The 18,961-nt window shown below is 37.2% G+C and overlaps 2 protein-coding genes across 3 annotated transcripts in view; one reads left to right on the top strand and one right to left on the bottom strand.

The window, feature by feature from the left end:
* Positions 1-18,961, bottom strand: part of ANO3 (anoctamin 3) — a 148,405-nt gene that overhangs the window by 12,475 nt on the left and 116,969 nt on the right. The window contains 4 exon segments of the mRNA XM_075048671.1: positions 570-606; positions 1,617-1,781; positions 2,145-2,285; positions 3,224-3,306. Of these exon segments, the coding sequence (XP_074904772.1) occupies positions 570-606; positions 1,617-1,781; positions 2,145-2,285; positions 3,224-3,306 (426 nt within the window).
* On the top strand, positions 8,414-18,308 carry MUC15 (mucin 15, cell surface associated). Of its 2 annotated transcripts, XM_075047107.1 has the most exons (4): positions 8,414-8,761; positions 13,272-14,000; positions 15,260-15,415; positions 16,311-18,308. In XM_075047107.1, exons 2-4 carry the CDS (start codon positions 13,310-13,312, stop codon positions 16,469-16,471), a joined length of 1,008 nt encoding a protein of 335 aa, XP_074903208.1. In that variant the 5' UTR covers positions 8,414-8,761; positions 13,272-13,309; the 3' UTR covers positions 16,472-18,308. The 2 variants fall into 2 exon arrangements, with proteins under 2 accessions (XP_074903208.1, XP_074903207.1); XM_075047106.1 differs by lacking the exon at positions 8,414-8,761 and having other exon boundaries at positions 13,125-14,000.

An 18,961-nucleotide genomic window follows, 5' to 3' on the forward strand; every position in this document is an offset into this window, starting at 1 on the left:
TAAAAGGTAACATATTCACCTAGTAGAAGATCTTAAATGCTGTCTTTGCTTTCTTGTTTTCTATAAGCTAGAAAGCTTCACCTTTATGACTGAATCAAGATTAGAAGCTTCAGTATAAATTTTTAATGTGACAGAATTGGAGCTACTTTAAAATTTATGACTTAACATTTTTATCTCGGATAATGTAATTTTATCTTAGCCCATTTTTTCCATACAAAAGTTCAAATTAAAAAATCGCAAAACAAATAAACAAGCATTTGGGAAAAATTGAAAAGATCTGTTTTAGCGTTCTAAGAAAGAATATGTTTTGACTTTTCTTCCATTATGATAGTTTTTTCTATTTATACTATAAAACATTAAAAAAAGTAGAGGTATAAGAATAAATTCCTTTCTATTAGTTCCTTAGTGAAATAAACATATCATGTCTTTCTCTGACATTTCTCACTTGCTTAGGGAAATGCCAGAATCGTACTATGCATACATGAAGTTTTCAAAACCCTGTTTTATGGAAATATAAAGGTTTATGCCACAGCTAGCAAGAATCATACCACTAGTAAAGGCCTACATACCTAGGTCTGTCAGGAGATAGGCAACCTTTTCATATACCTAAAACAGAAATAAGAGATGGTGTAAGTATAGCGCATCCTGTCTGTTGTGATGTCAAATCCAGAATGAAAACAAGCATCAAAAGCATAGGTGTTCTGTTGCCCTACAGCATCAAGTTATCTGGACAAAGAAGAGAGGGCGATGTCGTAGCTATGTGTGGATGTATAGTTTTCTGTAAAGACTTCATTGAACTACTTTAATCCCATTCTCTTTATCCATGTAAATGTATGTATGTATGTAAGTATATGCATTAAATATACAATAAAGGTAAACTGAGAGCCAATAAATCAAGAGAAGTGTTCAGACATCAACGGTTCTCTTAATGAACAGAAATAAATACATGACAGTCTGTTTTGGAGATTGTTTTCTTATTGCAGTGAGTGCGCAATCTCCTTAGCAGAATTAACAGCCACTGTTTGCTGTGCTATTATTCCTTTTTACCCGTTTGTGCCTGCACGGGAATAGAAAAATGATAAGTTATATTGCAGTTGAAGCAATAGAGTTTATATCAATGTACATTGTGCTACCATAGCATATGATTAAACCCGTGCTGCTACGTGACAGGAAAAGCTTAAACCAAACTCAGGTATCGCAGTGATTCTAGGACTGTGCAACACTGATATCACCGCTGCACTTTAAATAAGAAACGGAAGAATTCAAAGTTATCAATTAAAAAAAAACAGAAAGAAAATTCTCAGGCAAGAAAATAATGTAGTTCCATTTACAGAACAGATTTATTGTAAAAGGTAATGTAAAAAACAAAACCACAAATGTAGGAAGCAGTAGTCTGTACCACTGTGACTTGGGGATATAAGCAAAGATGTGTAGTGACAAAGTAGGCATTAGAGAAAAACATTGACATAGTATTAGAGGAAAAACCCCTGAAATACTAGCTTCAGGCACCGCTATATGAATAAGGAAGAACATGTATATATCTGATATACAGTGAACTCAGTAACCTTGTAAAAATTACTCTTTTAAAGTAATCCCTCCTTTAAAAAAAGACTTACAACATTGAGTGACATGATGATCATAAAATTGATACAGACTCCAGTTCCAGATGTTGCAAACTGCCAATACTTCTTGATGAAATACCACTTGAAAGAAGCAAACTGTTCCATGGCTACCAGACGATACACCACAACTGCAAACACTGCAGTGAGGACCAGTGAAATCTACAGGTAAGTATTTATGAATAGAGATATTAGAACAAAATAAACCATATCCGAAATAATTTCCACTGACTTAATAAATTAACAAGTGTTTTAAAGATTGCCACTTGTTTTGGTGAGCCGACTTTGAGAGAATGAAAATACTAGACTGATGAATTAAAACATTTCTTTACTGTTCTTTTGCAATATAACTATATTACATCTTTTAAAAGAAAGAGATCCATAAGCAAGCAGTAAGACAGACAATCGGTTTTGCCTATATTATGTAAATCCACTAATCTTAATGAATGCACTCAGGACTTGATTTACTATTTACATCAGATTAAGATTAAAGGCTACAATAATTCCAATATTATTAAACATTACCATGAAGAATATTCCTGAGACAGACACCATCAGTCGACTGAGCTTATCAGGGAAAGGCTGAAAAGGTTCAGGTTTTCCTGTGATGGGATTTACTCTTTCCACTTGGGAATATTTAGCTTCGAACTGGGGGCGCAGCTCTTCCTGGAATGACAAGGTAGATTTAATTTGTTGTACTACATATTTCACTGAAGTAACAAAACCTAGACATGTATGTGGTCTAAAGTAGGAAATCTATATTGATACAAATTCTTTTCTATAATGCTCCAACTCAAATATCCAAATCATTTGCTCTTTTGAAAATCCTTGGAAACAGTGCCAGGGATGAACAAGGAACAGAAACTGCAGGAGCCTTCCCCACTATGTGAGGGTATTAAGAGGATCATGGGTCATAATACTGACTTGAACACTAGTTTCTCTGCAGAAATTGATAAGAAAACTTGAAATTGATGCCAGTTATGATGGTGCTTTTTGTGATATGAAACCATTTATTAAAAGCCACCAGCTTGTATCTACACATCTATGGAAAGCTATAAAACAAGTAATGGTAAAGTCTGTATTGACTTAGACTGCAGTTAAATCACTGATATAGTTCAATTACAGCTATGTTCACTAATGATTTATGAAGTAAAGTAATAGAATAATTTTATTATTGCTGAAGCTGATAGCAGAATGTTAAAGGATAAGTTATGCCTCTCAGAAGGATACAACGTCTAGTTTCTGTCCCTTTGCTTGTCTTGGTCCTGTTTTTAGGCAGGATTAGGAATTTTCTGTACGAGAAGCCATAGAATTGAAAGCCACCTGTGCTGATATCAGTAGTAGCTCCTGTCCTCTGTACGGGGAGTATTTCCACTCAATTTTTCAAAGGGTGCTTTTAATAAATGTAGAATTATATTTGAAATTATAATGCAAGTTGCAGACTTGCATAGTCTCAAGTGTACTTGTTTGTTTTGCAACTAGTGTTATAAATACAAATATAATCTGAATAACAAATTCAGATTACTGGCATACAATATGTAATCATATTTACACTTAAATCACACTGACAGCAAGATTTACAGGTTAATTCTGTTTAGTCTTACCTCTTCATCTTCCCAGTCTATGAGGTCCCAGTCATAGGTTAATACAGCTCTCCGTCTTTTCCAAAACTCTAGAAAGACTGTAGCTGTGGAAATCAACTGCATTTTAATTATGGAAAAGAAAGAAAAAAAGGCCATGCAGATCTCAAGAAAATCAGCAATATGTAACATGATAACTGCCATTAGCCACTTTCTGTCTGTTTTCCCCACAGAATCTGAAAACTATGAGTAACTTCAGGATAATCACTGTTAAAATTGGAACACTGTTTTACAATATTTATCTAAGAATCATTTTTTTTTGCTGTCTGCTATATCTGTACAGACATAGGTACCTGTCAATATGAGACACTGCCATCCCTTTTAGATCATCATTTTGCTTATAAGTTTATTCAAAACGTAGATGATTTAAAATCTCTCCTTGAAGAAACAAGGATATGCATACACATAATTTTATTGAAAACATATATGGTTTAAAATCTTTCCTTGAAGAAACAAGGATAGGCATACACAATGGTTATCTATTAATAAAGAGCAAAATTATGATCTCATTTTATTTGTTTTAAATCAACACAACCTCGCTTCTTTCCCAGCTGTACCAGCTTTATACTGGAGTAGCTTCATTGGTAAAATATGTCTTTAAACAAGTATTTCTAATCTATGTGTGAGATCATAATCAGATTCTCCACATACTTAGTGTTTTCAGTAGGTCGTATACAAATAATTACAACCAGTAAATGACTCCAAGTTTCCCAAACACTGTCGTTTGCACTGAGGTTAAGACACCTTGTTTTGGTGGGATTCCTGACAAAATGCGGGATTGTCCAATTGTTCCCTGTAAAACAGTGATTTCAAATAGGGCGTGAGAAAATTTGCTTCCTTCTGGCAAGCCAACTGATCAGAAGGAGGATTTCTAACTCAAACTGAATAGGATAGTCTCACATTCCTACCTTTTTCTATACTTCTGTATTGTTTAACATCTTACTGGTTTTATATATTATATAGCTATCATCATTTTATATATAAATATATGATTTATCCATATACTATATTAAAGCACAATGACTAGAAGTTAGCAGAAGTTCACCATACCACTACCCATAAATAATGGATGGCTGAATGAAAGGAACTCATCCCTGAATATTATTTCTGGTAGTATGTTCTTTTATTCTTCCAAGCATGGATCTTGTCTTCATCACAGATTTGATTTAAGTTTCAGATGCTCCTAACAAGGACAGCACACAGCTCTCCTATTTAAGCAGCAGTGGGATTTGCACTTGAGTAATCCAAGGGTGAAACAACCTTTTCTCACTGTCATTGGAAGTGCTATCACAACCAGTGCAGCGCAAGACTCAGAAATGTTACAGAAGACACCACCTTGCGAGAGAAATCCCTTCCTGACACGCAAGGACTCAGAAGTAACCTAAGGCCATGCTATACACAAAACAAGCAATACTTTTCTCATGTGACCAAATAGGAGAAATACAACACATTCTGCAAAACACGGTGTTGGGTGTTCCTCTGCGTGTCCGGCTGCGGTAGGAAGCAACAAGATATCCACCAGCCCTGTGCCAAAAGTGGTAATTCTGTAATTGTGCAAGTGAAATAATTCACTTAGTTACACTCAAAAGTAATAGAAGTTAAGGAAGTGGCCCAGTTATCAGGAATAAAATAATGAATTTTAAATCCTACTGACTTAAAATACCTGAATCAGAGAAACTGAAACCAAGCGAGTGAACTAGTGACTTTTTTCCCCCAGTACCATTACTGAAGAAAAGAATGAGGAAGGGTGGACTACTTTTTTGGACTGGGAAGTATTTTAGCTTGTGTAAATATCCGTTGAAGTTTTGGAAATAAAATGAGGCAGTTGTGGTCTAGAAGTAAAACTAGACTGTGGACAAATGGTGTCCTCAGTTGAAAATACACTAATCTTATACTGCTATATATTTTGTTCTGTCTGTCCTCTAAGATTTGGGATAACTTGCTTATTCTTTAAATCAAGATCTGCCTCGCAGTTAAGGTTTTCAGGCTCTGGTATAGCATGAATAATAGGCTCTAGTATAATATGAATAATAATAATAAATAATGTCTTTTATGTTATTTATGTACACAAAGCATTTGATAATGCAAAGATCAAGAAAATCATCCATCTAGATGAAGAGGTGAGGCCCACTCACTAACTATACCTGCCAACTAAAGCACCTTTTCCAGACTCACCTAAGCTCTTAAAAAATGATGGAATTCTCTCTTTCACACAGTAGAATGGAATTCATGGTAATTTTACTGTGCTACAAGGCTACTGAGAAAATAGTGTCAAAAGCTGGAACTATATAAAAAAAAGCATGTTGGAAAAAAAAATAATTCACAAAACTTCTCTTGCGGTATAAACTTCTAGTCTAAATGACAGTGAAAAAACATCAGAATTTTGAAATTCCAATATTTGCCCAGTTCTACAGCAGGCCTGGATCCTTCCTGGCTTGCCTTTCTTTTACTCTATCTCACTGCTAACGCCACCTGTCCCTGATTGCTCTCCATGCAATCAAGTCCTAGTTGCTAGGCTCTTCTTAGTGACTCATCTCTTACCCTGATCTCCCAGCTCTGAAAATGCTAAGCCTTGACTTTTATCAATTACTTCTGTAGAAAAACAAGACATAAAATAGATGACTAAGCCAACCATTTGAACATCAGGATGAGAACATTCATGTTCTAACATTGCTCTGACCTGGCAGGGTTTCTTTCTGCCTAATCCCACCGCTCAAGAGCTCTGGATAATTTACGGTTTAGAGGGTCATATGCAAGCTTCCGGCTTCCTACAGAAAACATTATCTGTTGCCTCCCCTGCTTTTCCCCAGGCACGCTGCTTCCCACTTTATGGCTCCAATTGCTGCCCTGAATTTAAAATCCCATAATATATGGTGTACTTCCTTTTTTTTGTACAGCATTTTGGTATAGACCTGCTCATTTAGGGATTTGTTATTCAGTGCTCTGCAATACAGTCTGCAGTTCTGCCCGTTGTACACTTCTAAAAGTTTCTTTCAATTCTTATTTAAGTTATCTTATGTTTACTGCCCTTACAGTGCCAGTACTTGCACTGAGGAAGAACCGAAATCTCTAGGCAAGTGCTTTACACAGTTCTTAATCATTCAGAAGACAAGTAGGGTGATGTTTGATGGTTAAGACAGACAGGAAAGATTGGTTGTGCATTGATATAATCTTAAGTAAAACAGGAGTTTGACATCGTCAAGAAGAAGAAATGATGAATGGCTGCTGTTAAATGCTATGGAAGGAAAGAAGAGACCAGAGAAAGAAAGAAACCCAAACAAAACGAAGAACCCAGAGAACCCAAGACTATTATGTGAGCACATCCCTTCTGAATGTTTTAGATGAGTCACTGTGTCAAAATGAATCCTGTGTTTATTCCCTAAAAAATTATGACCAAGAGGATTTTCAGTAAGGAGCTAGGGGACTGTCTCCACTGCCCCTCTGCAGAGTTTGGCCGTGGCCAGCCAGGCCCCTTCTGAATACTCTGCTCAATTACTTCTTCAGTTTTATTCAGTCAGACTCCTTTACAGCAAAGCTATGCAATAAAACCAGTTCTACAGAATTGGTACCACACCTGCTACTGAGACACACTCTTCAGAATTGAAGCTGCCGCTTAATAAACACAGGCTCTAGCTGAATGACAGCTTAGTCTCACCTCCCGCTCCTGAAGCGCTCTGAACCACCTTGCCTCCATATGGCCACAGCTCTGAATCTGTTCACGCTCGGGCTCGCTGCTGGAGGTTTTGCCTTCCAGGAACAGTGGGCCAGCACTCAGCGCCAGCACCCTGCAGGTGTACCTCACTTAGCCAAGAATTGAGTCACAAACAGCATCTTCCATTAGGTGTCAAGTCACTCAGGTAAACAGTTTTTACTTTTCCTAACAGATGAATTAAACTGCTAACAAATAGAGAGAGAGAGAGTGAGAGCACACACCTTCCCAAGCCCAATGCCAAAGGCAGCACTAGACTTTCATACCACTATAATAGATACATTTTAAGAGGACTGCAGCCTATATATTTAAGGTCTTGCTATTATCAAATATTATATATCTATTCAAATAACCTTTCTTTTTAAAAAACTATCAGAAAGGCTTCTCAGCACCATAATGTGTGCATGCTGGCGTGAAGTACACTGTTGACCTTAGTATATCACTTGTCATTTGGTTAATGCTCCATGAGATCCAAATTTGGACACACATTTGTGGTGCTTGTTTTCAGATCTCATGGTCAATCTGTTGGATGCACGGCCACCCAGACACAGCAATAAATATGAGTTGGAAGCTTGTTGATACACACTGCAGAGAATGCTAGATTCCAAAGAAAACCAAACCCACAGTATCAGACTCTGTCCTCCCTCCTCTCACAGACCACCCCACATCATGCCGCGCAAATAATTTACTTCCCCAAAAGGGATGTTAGAGAGGGTAGAACTCGATCCACTTCACAGAAAACCTTCCACTTGTCACTGCAGTATTTTCAAGAAAACACCAGTAGTTGCTCCCATATAAACACCTCCTGTATATGCCATATCCTCAGCACTTATCTCAAGGATAAGTTATGAAAGAGTATTTGCACTTGATTCCTTAAAAATTTGAAGTGGAAACAGATAACAACATCATGGCATTCCACTCAAACAGTCACACCATACTGAAACATTTCTGAGTCGCTCTTCACCACATACCAGACTAGAATAAATATACATAAAGAATTAAAGAATAAAAAAAAATCATGGGTTGACGAGATCAGCATATTAAGGTATATATGATATGCTTGACTTCCTCATTCTTACTTTAATTCAGTCTTGTTTGTATAAAACCTGAAGTGAGGAGTAAGAGTTGTAACACTCAGATCCCCAGCTAGTTATGTATTCCAAAGTAAAAATTAATGACATCTGATAAATTCAGAAAATTTGCATTTAGATTTTTATCTTAAATTCTTGCAACTGTGAACATATTTGGAGATAGGATCAGACCCATTTCTAGCAGCACGTTTTTCTTAACAGAACTCATTTAGCTGCTTTAGTTGGTAGAAGATATGCCTTTTCCTGTTTTCATCTCACAAAGCGTACCGTAGGAAACTCTGTGATAATAAGAAGCTATCTTTTGTTAAATTAATAGTTGCATAGTACACGGAACAATAGTTTCTATAGTTTACAGAAAACAGTCACCCTTCTGAAATACCAGTTCAAAGACTTTCAAAGGATTAAGCAATATGCACTGCCTACCCACTTTGCCATAAATACTGCAATTTCTGCGGGCTCCGTAATGACAGAGCTCAGTCACGAGAGCAGCGCAGTCGGTCAGGCTGGTCCCAGACGTGCCGGTGCGTGCGGCGAAGGCTGCCCCAGCTCACCTCGCCTCACCTGTACAGCACGTTCCTGACCCGTGTCCTACGCCGCCGCCGCCTTTATTGGACCTGCGCTCCCCTCTTCCCACCAGACTAATTGCACCCTGGGCCATAGCAGTATTTCAACAGGTTCTTGAGTATTTCGTAGAGCTCAAAGGTAAGTCTGATGGGTTTTTTTTTTTTAATGTTTATTAGTGGATCTGATTAATAATCATGGTGTTCTTTTATACAGCGTTTGGCAATCGGTGCTGTTGTAGCCAAATTCTGCTTAGAGTGTATTTCTGAGAAAATAATTGGAAAAAACCCCCCATTTTGTGATTCAAACTTTAAAGCAGAGAAGTAGCAACCATAAACAATTGCAGTATTTCACTCAAATTCATACTTTTCTTTAGTGGGTATTTATGCTCCTTACCAAGCAAGTATAGAATTTCTCTCAGAGTCAGTTCAGAGCCATTTTAAGTGTGTGGGGTGGTGGTGAAGGGAAGCATTCTGTGTATGCTACTTTATACCAAATTTCTGTAAGGAAACATATTGCTACATTGTTATTGCTTCTGCTGAGTTTAGTTATACTGAAAATGAACCGGAAATACCCACTTAGGAAGCTCAGCCAGTATACTTATACTTGTCAGGCTGCTAGCTAGAAACAGAGGGGAAAAATTAAATTAATTATAGAATACAATTCATATTTATATTCCTCCTTAGAATTCACTACAAACTTACAAATTATTTTCTCAGTACAAAAATTAAAATATATTTAATCTTGAAAATTTAATATTCATTGCTCATTAAATTGAGAAGTATCTCATCCTTGGAGAGCAATCCAAAATTTAGAGCAAAGAGCAAAAACCCAACAAGTTTCTGGGACCATCATTTGCTGTTATTTCTTTCTGAATTCTAGAAGAGTAATTCTCTATATGTTGCTTTATATTTGTTCCGTCTATTTTTGGATCACTGATGTAAAGGTAAAAATAATCTGCTTTATGCGGCTTAAAAAGCGTAGCAAGTGTGAAAGCTCTGCGAATAGGAACATGTTACTCCAGACCACAAGAAAGAAAGAAGTGCCATTAATAATTTGCTTATCATGTCACTGTTTAGTACATAAAGTACTTTCTAATTACTCCTGTAAGGGAAGGAAACAGTGCAAGGTTCAATTTATTGGTATGCAAAAGAAGGTCCTTTGAATTTATAGTGCTGAAGATTGTATCATCTACCCAGAAGAAGAAGTTGAAATGATTGTATTCTTGACAGTTGCAAAGATTTTGCAGACATTACACCTACCACTGGCAGCTGCTGGGTTGTGTTCAGGAAATACATGTTGCAGTTACTTTATCATGCCAAAAATCTATTTTTAAATACTTAAAATACCACTAGATATACATTTATATGAAAATCGCCATATAAGAATTTATTAGGACATTTTTTTCTGTGTTGCAGAAATATGCAGCACAAATCTGAGCAGTTTAAGGAAAAGACAAAGCCAGATGCAGTATCAATGCAACCTTCACGGTGAAGTCCATAGACCCAGGGGAGGTTGATATGAATGGAACCAGGGCTTCATCCAGAGTGTAGGTGTGCAGATGTACATGTATGTGCACTAGCAGCTTCATACTGAATACTTTCTGCTGTAAAGCAACTTTAATCTTTATTAATTACAGAATAACAAGGGGTTTTGTAGCCTTTTTTCAATTTACTTCAATTAAAAGAAAGAAGTCTGTATGATATAGAATCTCAAACTCCTCAAGGTGGCTGTACCTACACGAGTATTTTAATCCACATCCACAGTGTGCTTTTAAAGTCTCCTGATCAACTCCACTTGTTGCCCTTTGGCTTACACCACTGGGCCCTCCTGTCAGTAAGCTAAGTGATGTGCTCCAGGAGCAGCCTAACATAGGCCAGCTCTAAAGGGTCCTCAGTCAAAGGGAAGAGATTGTGGCAAGTTCAGAGTAAAGCCCCTCCAGAAACGTGTGACGAGTGAGTATCAAGCCCTCAGCACCTCTGTGGATCACTTGCAACCGGGCTACACATTTTCCAGTATAGACACAATCAGTGCATACTCAGGTTCACGCTGGAGGGCCATTTTCATGGGAAATTGCATTCACACCTTGGTGAATTCCTTGAATAAGGGCCACTACATCTCTTCATAAAGCCATACACTGAAGGAGAAATTTTACCCTTCCCCTTTTTGGAGTTGGCTTTTGTTTTCTACCCAGCTGTCATAGGTCTCATGAAATTTGACTCTAGCAGCACAGAACCAAACGCAAAGTGCAAAGTCACTGAAAAAACATGGTGGTGACTGTCCTATGTAAACCTCTCTTCTTTTATGCTAAAAAAAGCTAGATCTAATCTAGGTAACTGAACTGCAGCCTAATCCCACACTGATGTTGTTTCTACTCACTTCAGGCTATGCCTACTGCACTGATTTCCACTGAGCTAGTACTGAGTAACGTGAATACCAGTGAATGAAGAAGCAAGACTGGTTTTTTTTCCCCATTAATAATCTGTTCATAGCTTCCTTATACACTTACTTGACCACCTAATTTCAGGTTTGGGCTCTTCTGCAAGTTTGGCTAATCTATAGCACTGCTGTTTTACTGCAATAGCACTATTTGCATATTAAGCTCTAAAGGCAATGAGTATCTTTGAAGAACTTCAGTGTTTTTCTAAACTGTATGAACATTAATGTTGCACTAGAAAAAGAAGAGTTCATTATTACACACAAAAGGATTTCCAGGAAGCAGTTCATCACAGCCTGAGAACTAGAGCACACAACTTTCAAAGCAAGGAGGTTTCTTCTCTATGGTTCGCTATGAGGAAAGTTACACAAGTAAGCCAATCAGAAAAAATGACAAAGAATTTGTTCAGCAAGGATATTGACTCCTTTGTACACTCTTCTGTAAACTAAAATTATAGTTAAAGTGAAAGCGTAATTCTCCTATGTAGTTTAGTTACAGTGAAGGCATAATGAGCAATATGATCAAACCCACTTTGTTCACTAATGACTATTAATACAAGGAAGGAAAGACCATGCCACTGAATTAAAACAACAATACTGTTAAAAAGAAAGCGCGTGTTTGACAACTTTGTAAAATACAACAGGTTTTTTTCTTCTTCACTATTTTGCAGTTATTAGTACTAACAAATCAAAATCTAATATTCAGATTGCACAGCATTTCATAGTCAGGTGGAGCCGTATCATTCAAATTGTAAACATAATCGGAGCTGATAATTGAACTCCAAAGGAGTTTTCTTTGGCTTGCTTGTTTGGGGTCAAAGTGGTTATCATGAGTTTGACTGATACTCAAGCAGAAGTTCTCTGTTCTATTTTTCGCTAAATAAGTTACAAATGCTTTCCAAGCATAGATCCTTCCCACCATATAACTGACCTTAACTTGGGAAATAAGCAGTGTTGAGACACAGAATATATGTTAAAAAGCAGATTAAATAGCATTTTACAAATACACATGCATTTCAAGTAATAGTACCATCTTCTAACCATGAAAGAAATAAGAATAAAGATAAAATGAGATACCTTAACAGGATATTTAATTATCGTCTACCCATTGATATAACATTACCCATAGCTGACTGCTATCTACTGTTACTGTACATGCACTTTCCATTGCTCTGACAGTGTTACACACAAAGAAGCTAACCTGGGGTAAATGCACAATTAAATAAAAAAAAAAACTCAAAAAGCCCCAAACCAAACAAGAGAACAAAAACAGCTCTCACCCCCCCCGCCCTCCCAAAAACCCAAACAAAACACCCACAGGAAAAAGCATAAGACGTAGGAGGGGAGGCTGAAAATGAAAGAAATAGTTCCTTTTTCCAGGTGGATATCTCCTTTCTTCAGGCGGTAAAGTACCTACATACATGGACACCTAATTAAGTAATGATGCTGAAGATGTAACTTATTATACTTTTTATTGTGCTGCCACATGAGAGGTTATGTGTTTGAGTTAAAAACTACATGACCTCAACCTGTCCCATATGTAGAACGGCCCCCCCCGCCAAAACCCCACGGATATACAGAACAGCGTACCTGCTACGATCATGTGACTTCAAGTTGAGTTTTTCTCATCCTTCTCAATCTAACATTTGAAAAATTTATATATAATATACAGCTTCTAGTTTCCTATAGGAAAAGAAGCTTCCACACAAATTCAGCATCATCCATAAACCCCGGACTGATTTAGTTTTCAATTTGCTCCTGGCAGCATTCATATGACGGTCACTGCTCAGGGTCACAAAACATTATCCATCAACTTTCAGGGCTACTTGCAACAATTATATTTCTTCACAATGGAGCATAACTCTTTAGCATGCTCTTGGAGTTGCTGCCTGCCCAGAAAACGTTGCCTCAAGCATGCCATCCCAATATGTATCATTACCTCATTCTATAGCAAAATGGTTTTGAATTATTCCCCTCTGAATATGAGGCCTGTTTACAGAACCATGGCATTTTTTTGTGCAAAAAGCTTTTGTTGATCGTCAATATCATATTAGGTCATTAACACTCAGGGATGTAAAGTTTTCAGCATCAACACATGGTAAACTAGTGAGATTTCTATAGTATTACACTAACTTTTTTACCAGTTTATTTGGGTCTTAACTGGGTAGCTTTGTTTTGCAAAATAAAATAATGGACAAAAGTGAATTTCTTGCAGGTTCTGTATATAACAAAACAAACTTTGAAGTCAACACCATGCAACCCTCCTGTGGAATGATTTTCATTTTTCTGCTTGTAAGGCTGCAATGGAATAAAAGCAATACCGAGGGCAGAAAAGTAAACGAAACAAATAATGGAAATAGCACAATTACAGACAACAATCGGTCTACAGTGCAACCAGCTTCACAGAGATTTGTTCTGCCTACGAGTACTGCCATAAACCCTCCTACCATCAGTCATGCTGCACCGACAACTGCCAGTGCCAAAGAAAATTTGTCGAAAAGAGCAGAGATGAGCAGTTGGCCAAACAGCACACCCCCGAGGTCCACTGATGGCACCACTTCATCTTCAAATGTCACGATGGTATCGAAAGAGGGAATAAATAACTCTGCCACAAACTTCAACAGAATCCCAACGTCTTTTGCGACATTTACAACAATGGCTGACTTTTATGGAGTGACCAGAAGTGCTGCGGCTACTTCTGCTTCCACAGCGACACCAATTAACTCCACAGTCACCTACAGTACCCCTTCAGCTGCGACACTCCCCAGTGATAACTCCTCAATCAACCCCACCGCATCATCCCCCACCAGTATCACTCTGACATCACCCATGGTGAAGCGGGACAGTCCTACGCCAAACTTCAACCCCATTCAGCAGACAACAGAGCTGAATCATAATTTCAGCAATTCTACTCCATCATCTAATTCCAAAGATGCCAATGAAGGTAAGCATCCAACTAAAGTCCAACTGGTTTAATAAAATCATAATGCTGAACTAAACCCTTTTTTTTCATTGAACAGGAGGCTTTATAAGATGTATGAATTAATAAGTGACTTAGTACAGACTAAAACTAAAACTCACTCAAAATAAAAAATATTTTTTAAAATTATGTGCTGTTTGCTTGTTTGTTTAACACTTCCAAGAGTGGGGGAACCTAACGACAGGTACTGCCCATTCACACTGGAGTGGACCTTCAAAGCAGCTGTGTAGAAATAACATTTAAAACATGTAACATGTCAACTCATTTAAGTTCAGAAACTTTTGTAACCAAAGATGACTTCTTATAAATACTTCCAAAGGAATTACTCATTAAGCATTTAATTATCAAGTTGAGTATGCGTGGGAAAACAATGGAGCATAAAACTGTCATGGCACTTCTCTATCCTGCTGTTCTGAATCAGGTCTTCAGGAAAAGAAAAAGAAAGATCAAAAGAGACAGTAATTTTTTGCCATTAATTAGCTTTCACGCTTTTAACACGGGACTGAAAGGCTTATCCATCATATCCAGTAGAGTACAGTTTGTACTAAGAACTGAAAGAGCATCAGACTTTCATGTTTCCAATCATAGCTCTAATAATTACAATGTACCTGATTTTTAGATAGTATGACTGAAAAGGAAGGGGGGAGGGAGAGCAAGTTCCAAGAAAACAGAATACTTTGAAGAAAAGTTTTAGGAAATCTGAGGAAAATCTTGGAGGAATGCAGTTATTCTGCTAACTGAACAGGTGCAGAAAGCATTATTGGATTTCTTACCTTGCATACTCAAAAACTGGTACTCTAAAACTTAATCACTTGAAATTCAGAGGCTGCAAATTTAACTGCAGGCTTAAATACTCACAAATAATTGCATTCAAAGAGTGATTACTGCTTATTTCTTTAAATAAAAGGAAAGTGATTGAATCTGTAATTAAACCTGGAACCTTTTTATTTGACCAAAAACTCATTTAGCCGCCTTTCTTTTTTTTTAAACCCCAGTTATTCCCTTGAAAATCAAGGATGGAGATGTCTATTTTCTTTTATAAAGGCAGAAAGTTTTTCTGCAGAGAGGCTGGTTTAGTCATAGTCTGCAAAGTGTTTCAGACCCTTGGTGAAAAGTCTCACTCCACAAAGCCCTCGACTGCTACAAAGTGAGAGTGAAGTATCTGATCTTACAGATTTATTATTCTCATTCAACTGTCTCTTCTTTCTTTCTTTCTCTCCTAGACAAAACCAACAAAGGAGGAATGATAGTTGGTGTCATTGTAGGAGCCATTTTGGGATCTATATTAATTGGTCTGATTGGATATTTTATATGTGGTAAGAAAAGGTCTGAGTCATTTTCCCACAGACGGCTTTATGATGATACAAGGAATGACCCAGGTAAGGAATAGCACAAGTGTTTTGCATAAGAACATCTTTTATTTCTACACAGAGGTGCTTAAATAGTCTGGTCTTACTGAATTATTAGGAACTACATCATCAACTCCAGTCAAACTAGTTTTCAATTGACAGTACTTTATTATTTTTAAATTTTAGCTTAACCAATACTCCCCCTAACTCTACGTCTCCTCCTTACAAGTTATTTCTTTAATGTCTGAAATATCAGGAAATACTGTATCTAATATCAGTGAAGCTGTTCAAAGAATTGCGGGTGAATTCAAAACTATAAAAGAGCTCAAAAGCTCTCCTAAACTTTGATTAACTGAAAAAGGCTAGACTCCTTACTCATCCAACTTCAATTACAGAATGAGGGACGAAGCTATACCTGTTTTTAGGAGTAAAAATATTTTTAAGAGGTTTAAAAAGGAGATTGCTTTTCTCTACTCCATGAATATGTATAAACTTGTATTACAGCGTAATCACACAGTCTCCAAACATTTATATCATGTTCCTGGACTTTATTTTTAAATGTTTAAACAAACACTGAGAGGCTAAACACACTTTTTTCTCATATAAAATCAAATCAAAATAAAACTCTGGCAATACGCCCTTTCTGGCTTAAACGCAAGAGCTGAAAGCTGCCAGAACATCAGATTAGGAACTAGCTTTGAAAGTCGACCACCCATGTAGTGCTGAACGGGCATTACTGGGAGGACACGTGTTATCTTCAGAAGATCATGAATCAGGGCCTTCATCTTTTGCTCACCCATACATAAAAAAGAAGTTAACTGGATTTAGCTGTGAGGCACCGCTGAACTAAACCGCGAGATACCCAGTGTATGCAGATAAGAATCTTTCAAGCAATATATAAAAAATAATTACATTATCCTTTCAGTTCTCCACTTAGACAACTCACTTGGACCATACGATACGAGTTTTGGATGTGCATCAGACGACAAAACCAGCCCAGCAGACAAGGCAGAGGAAGACAACGCAGGGAGCCCATCCGATGGCATTCCTATGGCTGACATGACACCACCCCACCCTTCACCATAAAGTTTGCTTCAGATTATACACTCTCAACTGTTATCTACACACTTTCATTTTTTCCAAAAGAACACGGCAGCTGTTATCTTGCCACCACTACTGTGCAAACAATGTTTTGGAAAGCAAGGGGAAAATCACAAGATACACTGATAGGCAACAGCTAGGGTCCAGTAGCACACATCAGTCTTCTACTTTATAATCAAATGATCAACCTGTGGTTTTCCTGGAAGGATATTATACTTGTTTTCTTAGAAATAATATAGACAAATAGCACCCAGGTAAAATTCTGCCTTGTGTAACTTTGGTCAAGAATGGAGACATTGTAATAGAGCAAGATTTGACTAGGATTGCAAGGATATTATAGTATCAATACAAAATTCCCAAATTTAACTACCTTGAGGTGAAAATATTCTGTCCAACTATCATTTCTATCTGATAAATGACTCAGGACATTATTTTACCCACTCTACATTTGTGCCTTCCTCACTGAATACGACAAAAATAATTAGATTTACTTGGATTACTAAGAGGATGAAGTTTGCTGAGGAGAATGAGACTACCGAGTAACACAGACTACATTTAACCTTTGACTATGATGACACAATTAAAATCACTATCGAAGGGAAAAAAAGAAGACAAGCTTCTATTCCTCTATCAGACTGATCTGTTGTTTGCATTGCAGGCTGAATCTGTAGAAATGATGTAAAAGGTTTTGGTACAGGTTGATTAGAAGAAATACTTATCTTAATGTGAAAGAAAAGGAATTATCTCTGCCATGTATATTAGATATCCTAAAAAGCATGGTCCGGTTTTCTCCAGCTAAAGAGTAAAATTATGGCGGTATAATGCAAATAATTGCATAGTTTATCTGTTTGCAATTACTAGACATGTCTAAATGGAAAGAATGAAAGAACATGAAAAAGACACAGCTATAAAGGCCTAGAATAAACAAAATAAAATGCAGAGAAAATAACTACTCACATCCGATACATGCCTGTTACTGTAACTCTGTTAAAATGCTTTATTTAGCGTAAAGACTGTGGATCATGTCCACGGAGTTATCTCACTAACTGGCTGTGAATGTTGCAATGTGGGTTTATCTGATATGCGAGAAAATTACACGTGCGCACACACACACCCCCCCCAGAGAGAAACAATGGCAGTCACACTGCAGATGAGTAAAACAGGCATTTATTTCAAAGATTAAAGACTTGAGTGCATATGTGCAGCGTTGCCATTCCTACAGGGTTCAGTCATGAAAACAGCACACTTCCCGTCAAAACCAGAACCTGGTTTCTAACATTGTACCCAGCACATTGAATAGCAGACTGAAAATCTGAGACACAACCACCTATATTGAGAGTATCGCTCTGCTGCTTGAAATTAAGAAAAATGTAATGTTCGGCTTTCATCTTCCTTAGCACGTATTATGCCATCTTTCCTGATAATGGTAAAGCAGTATCATAGAACCAAAATTCCTCCTTACACTTGAACCTTGGCCTCAGATGAAAATGGAAAGAGCTGTCTCTAAGTAGAACTCAAAGGTAGAGATAAAGAGATGCTAAGAAGCTACCAGCGTTGTCTACATCGGTACTGTATAACCAAGTACAATGTATTTTACGAATATATGAAACTAATTATTAGTAATTCCAAGGCTATGACAGCAAGATTAGGAGCCAATGAAGAAATATCACTGAGGCAAGCAATTAAAGTCTGCCCTTCAGCTGTATTGTGTTAATTTTTAACAATCTAATTATAATTTTTGCATGTATGTGCATGTGCTTGTGTTGTCTATGTATCTCTTTGATGTTCTGCTGTTGTTTGTATATTGTTTTTTGCTTTTACCAGGACAGCCTCCAAAATTTGTGACATTTGTTCATCCTTCACTAAGTTAGAGTCATTAATGCTTATTCATACATATTATATAAATAAAGCCGTTGTGTGCCATTTGACTCTATTTAAAATTGTAAAGCTCTGGCTTGAATTCAGACCGTTGTACGTATGTGAACTGGTGTTATTTTCTCAGGGTTTACATAAACAAATATTTGAATTGGTAAAATTAATTATCTCTTGTTGTAATACCAGTCTTCCCTACTTTCCAGCAGCAAAATACTATTAGCTTCAGTGAAAGCTAATTCCGTCAAGCTGGAACCATTACATCTGTCTTGTATGGCACTATTACACTGACCTTCTAAGAGAGGCAAGACTGTTCTTGGTAACTCCAGTTCAACAGTGACCTCTGCGGATATCACCCTGCTCAGCTTTGGGGCCCATGACATGATGTGTGCGATGTCAGAGTGAACTTAATGAGATATTCAGACTGAGAATTTGAATATAAATATGTCAATTGCTGTAAGCACTTAACATCAAATCTTTCCTATACTTCCCTCTAATTAGTTCCCACAAAAACATTCTCATTTTTTTGGTAAGAATTCTCTACAAGACGTGATTTTTATATTGACTCCAGATCAGTAAATTAACCTACATGTTTGCCTCTAA

This window comes from Buteo buteo, chromosome 16 (assembly GCF_964188355.1).
Source record: "Buteo buteo chromosome 16, bButBut1.hap1.1, whole genome shotgun sequence".
Taxonomy (NCBI): Eukaryota; Metazoa; Chordata; class Aves; order Accipitriformes; family Accipitridae; genus Buteo; species Buteo buteo.

Bases quoted from the DNA above. Each gene is read 5' to 3' on its own strand.
- MUC15 (XM_075047106.1), top strand. From the start codon at position 13,247: ATGGACAAAAGTGAATTTCTTGCAGGTTCTGTATATAACAAAACAAAC. The intron at 14,001-15,259 runs GTAAGCATCCAA...TTTCTCTCCTAG, and splicing joins TTCCAAAGATGCCAATGAAG to ACAAAACCAACAAAGGAGGA. The intron at 15,416-16,310 runs GTAAGGAATAGC...TTATCCTTTCAG, and splicing joins TGATACAAGGAATGACCCAG to TTCTCCACTTAGACAACTCA.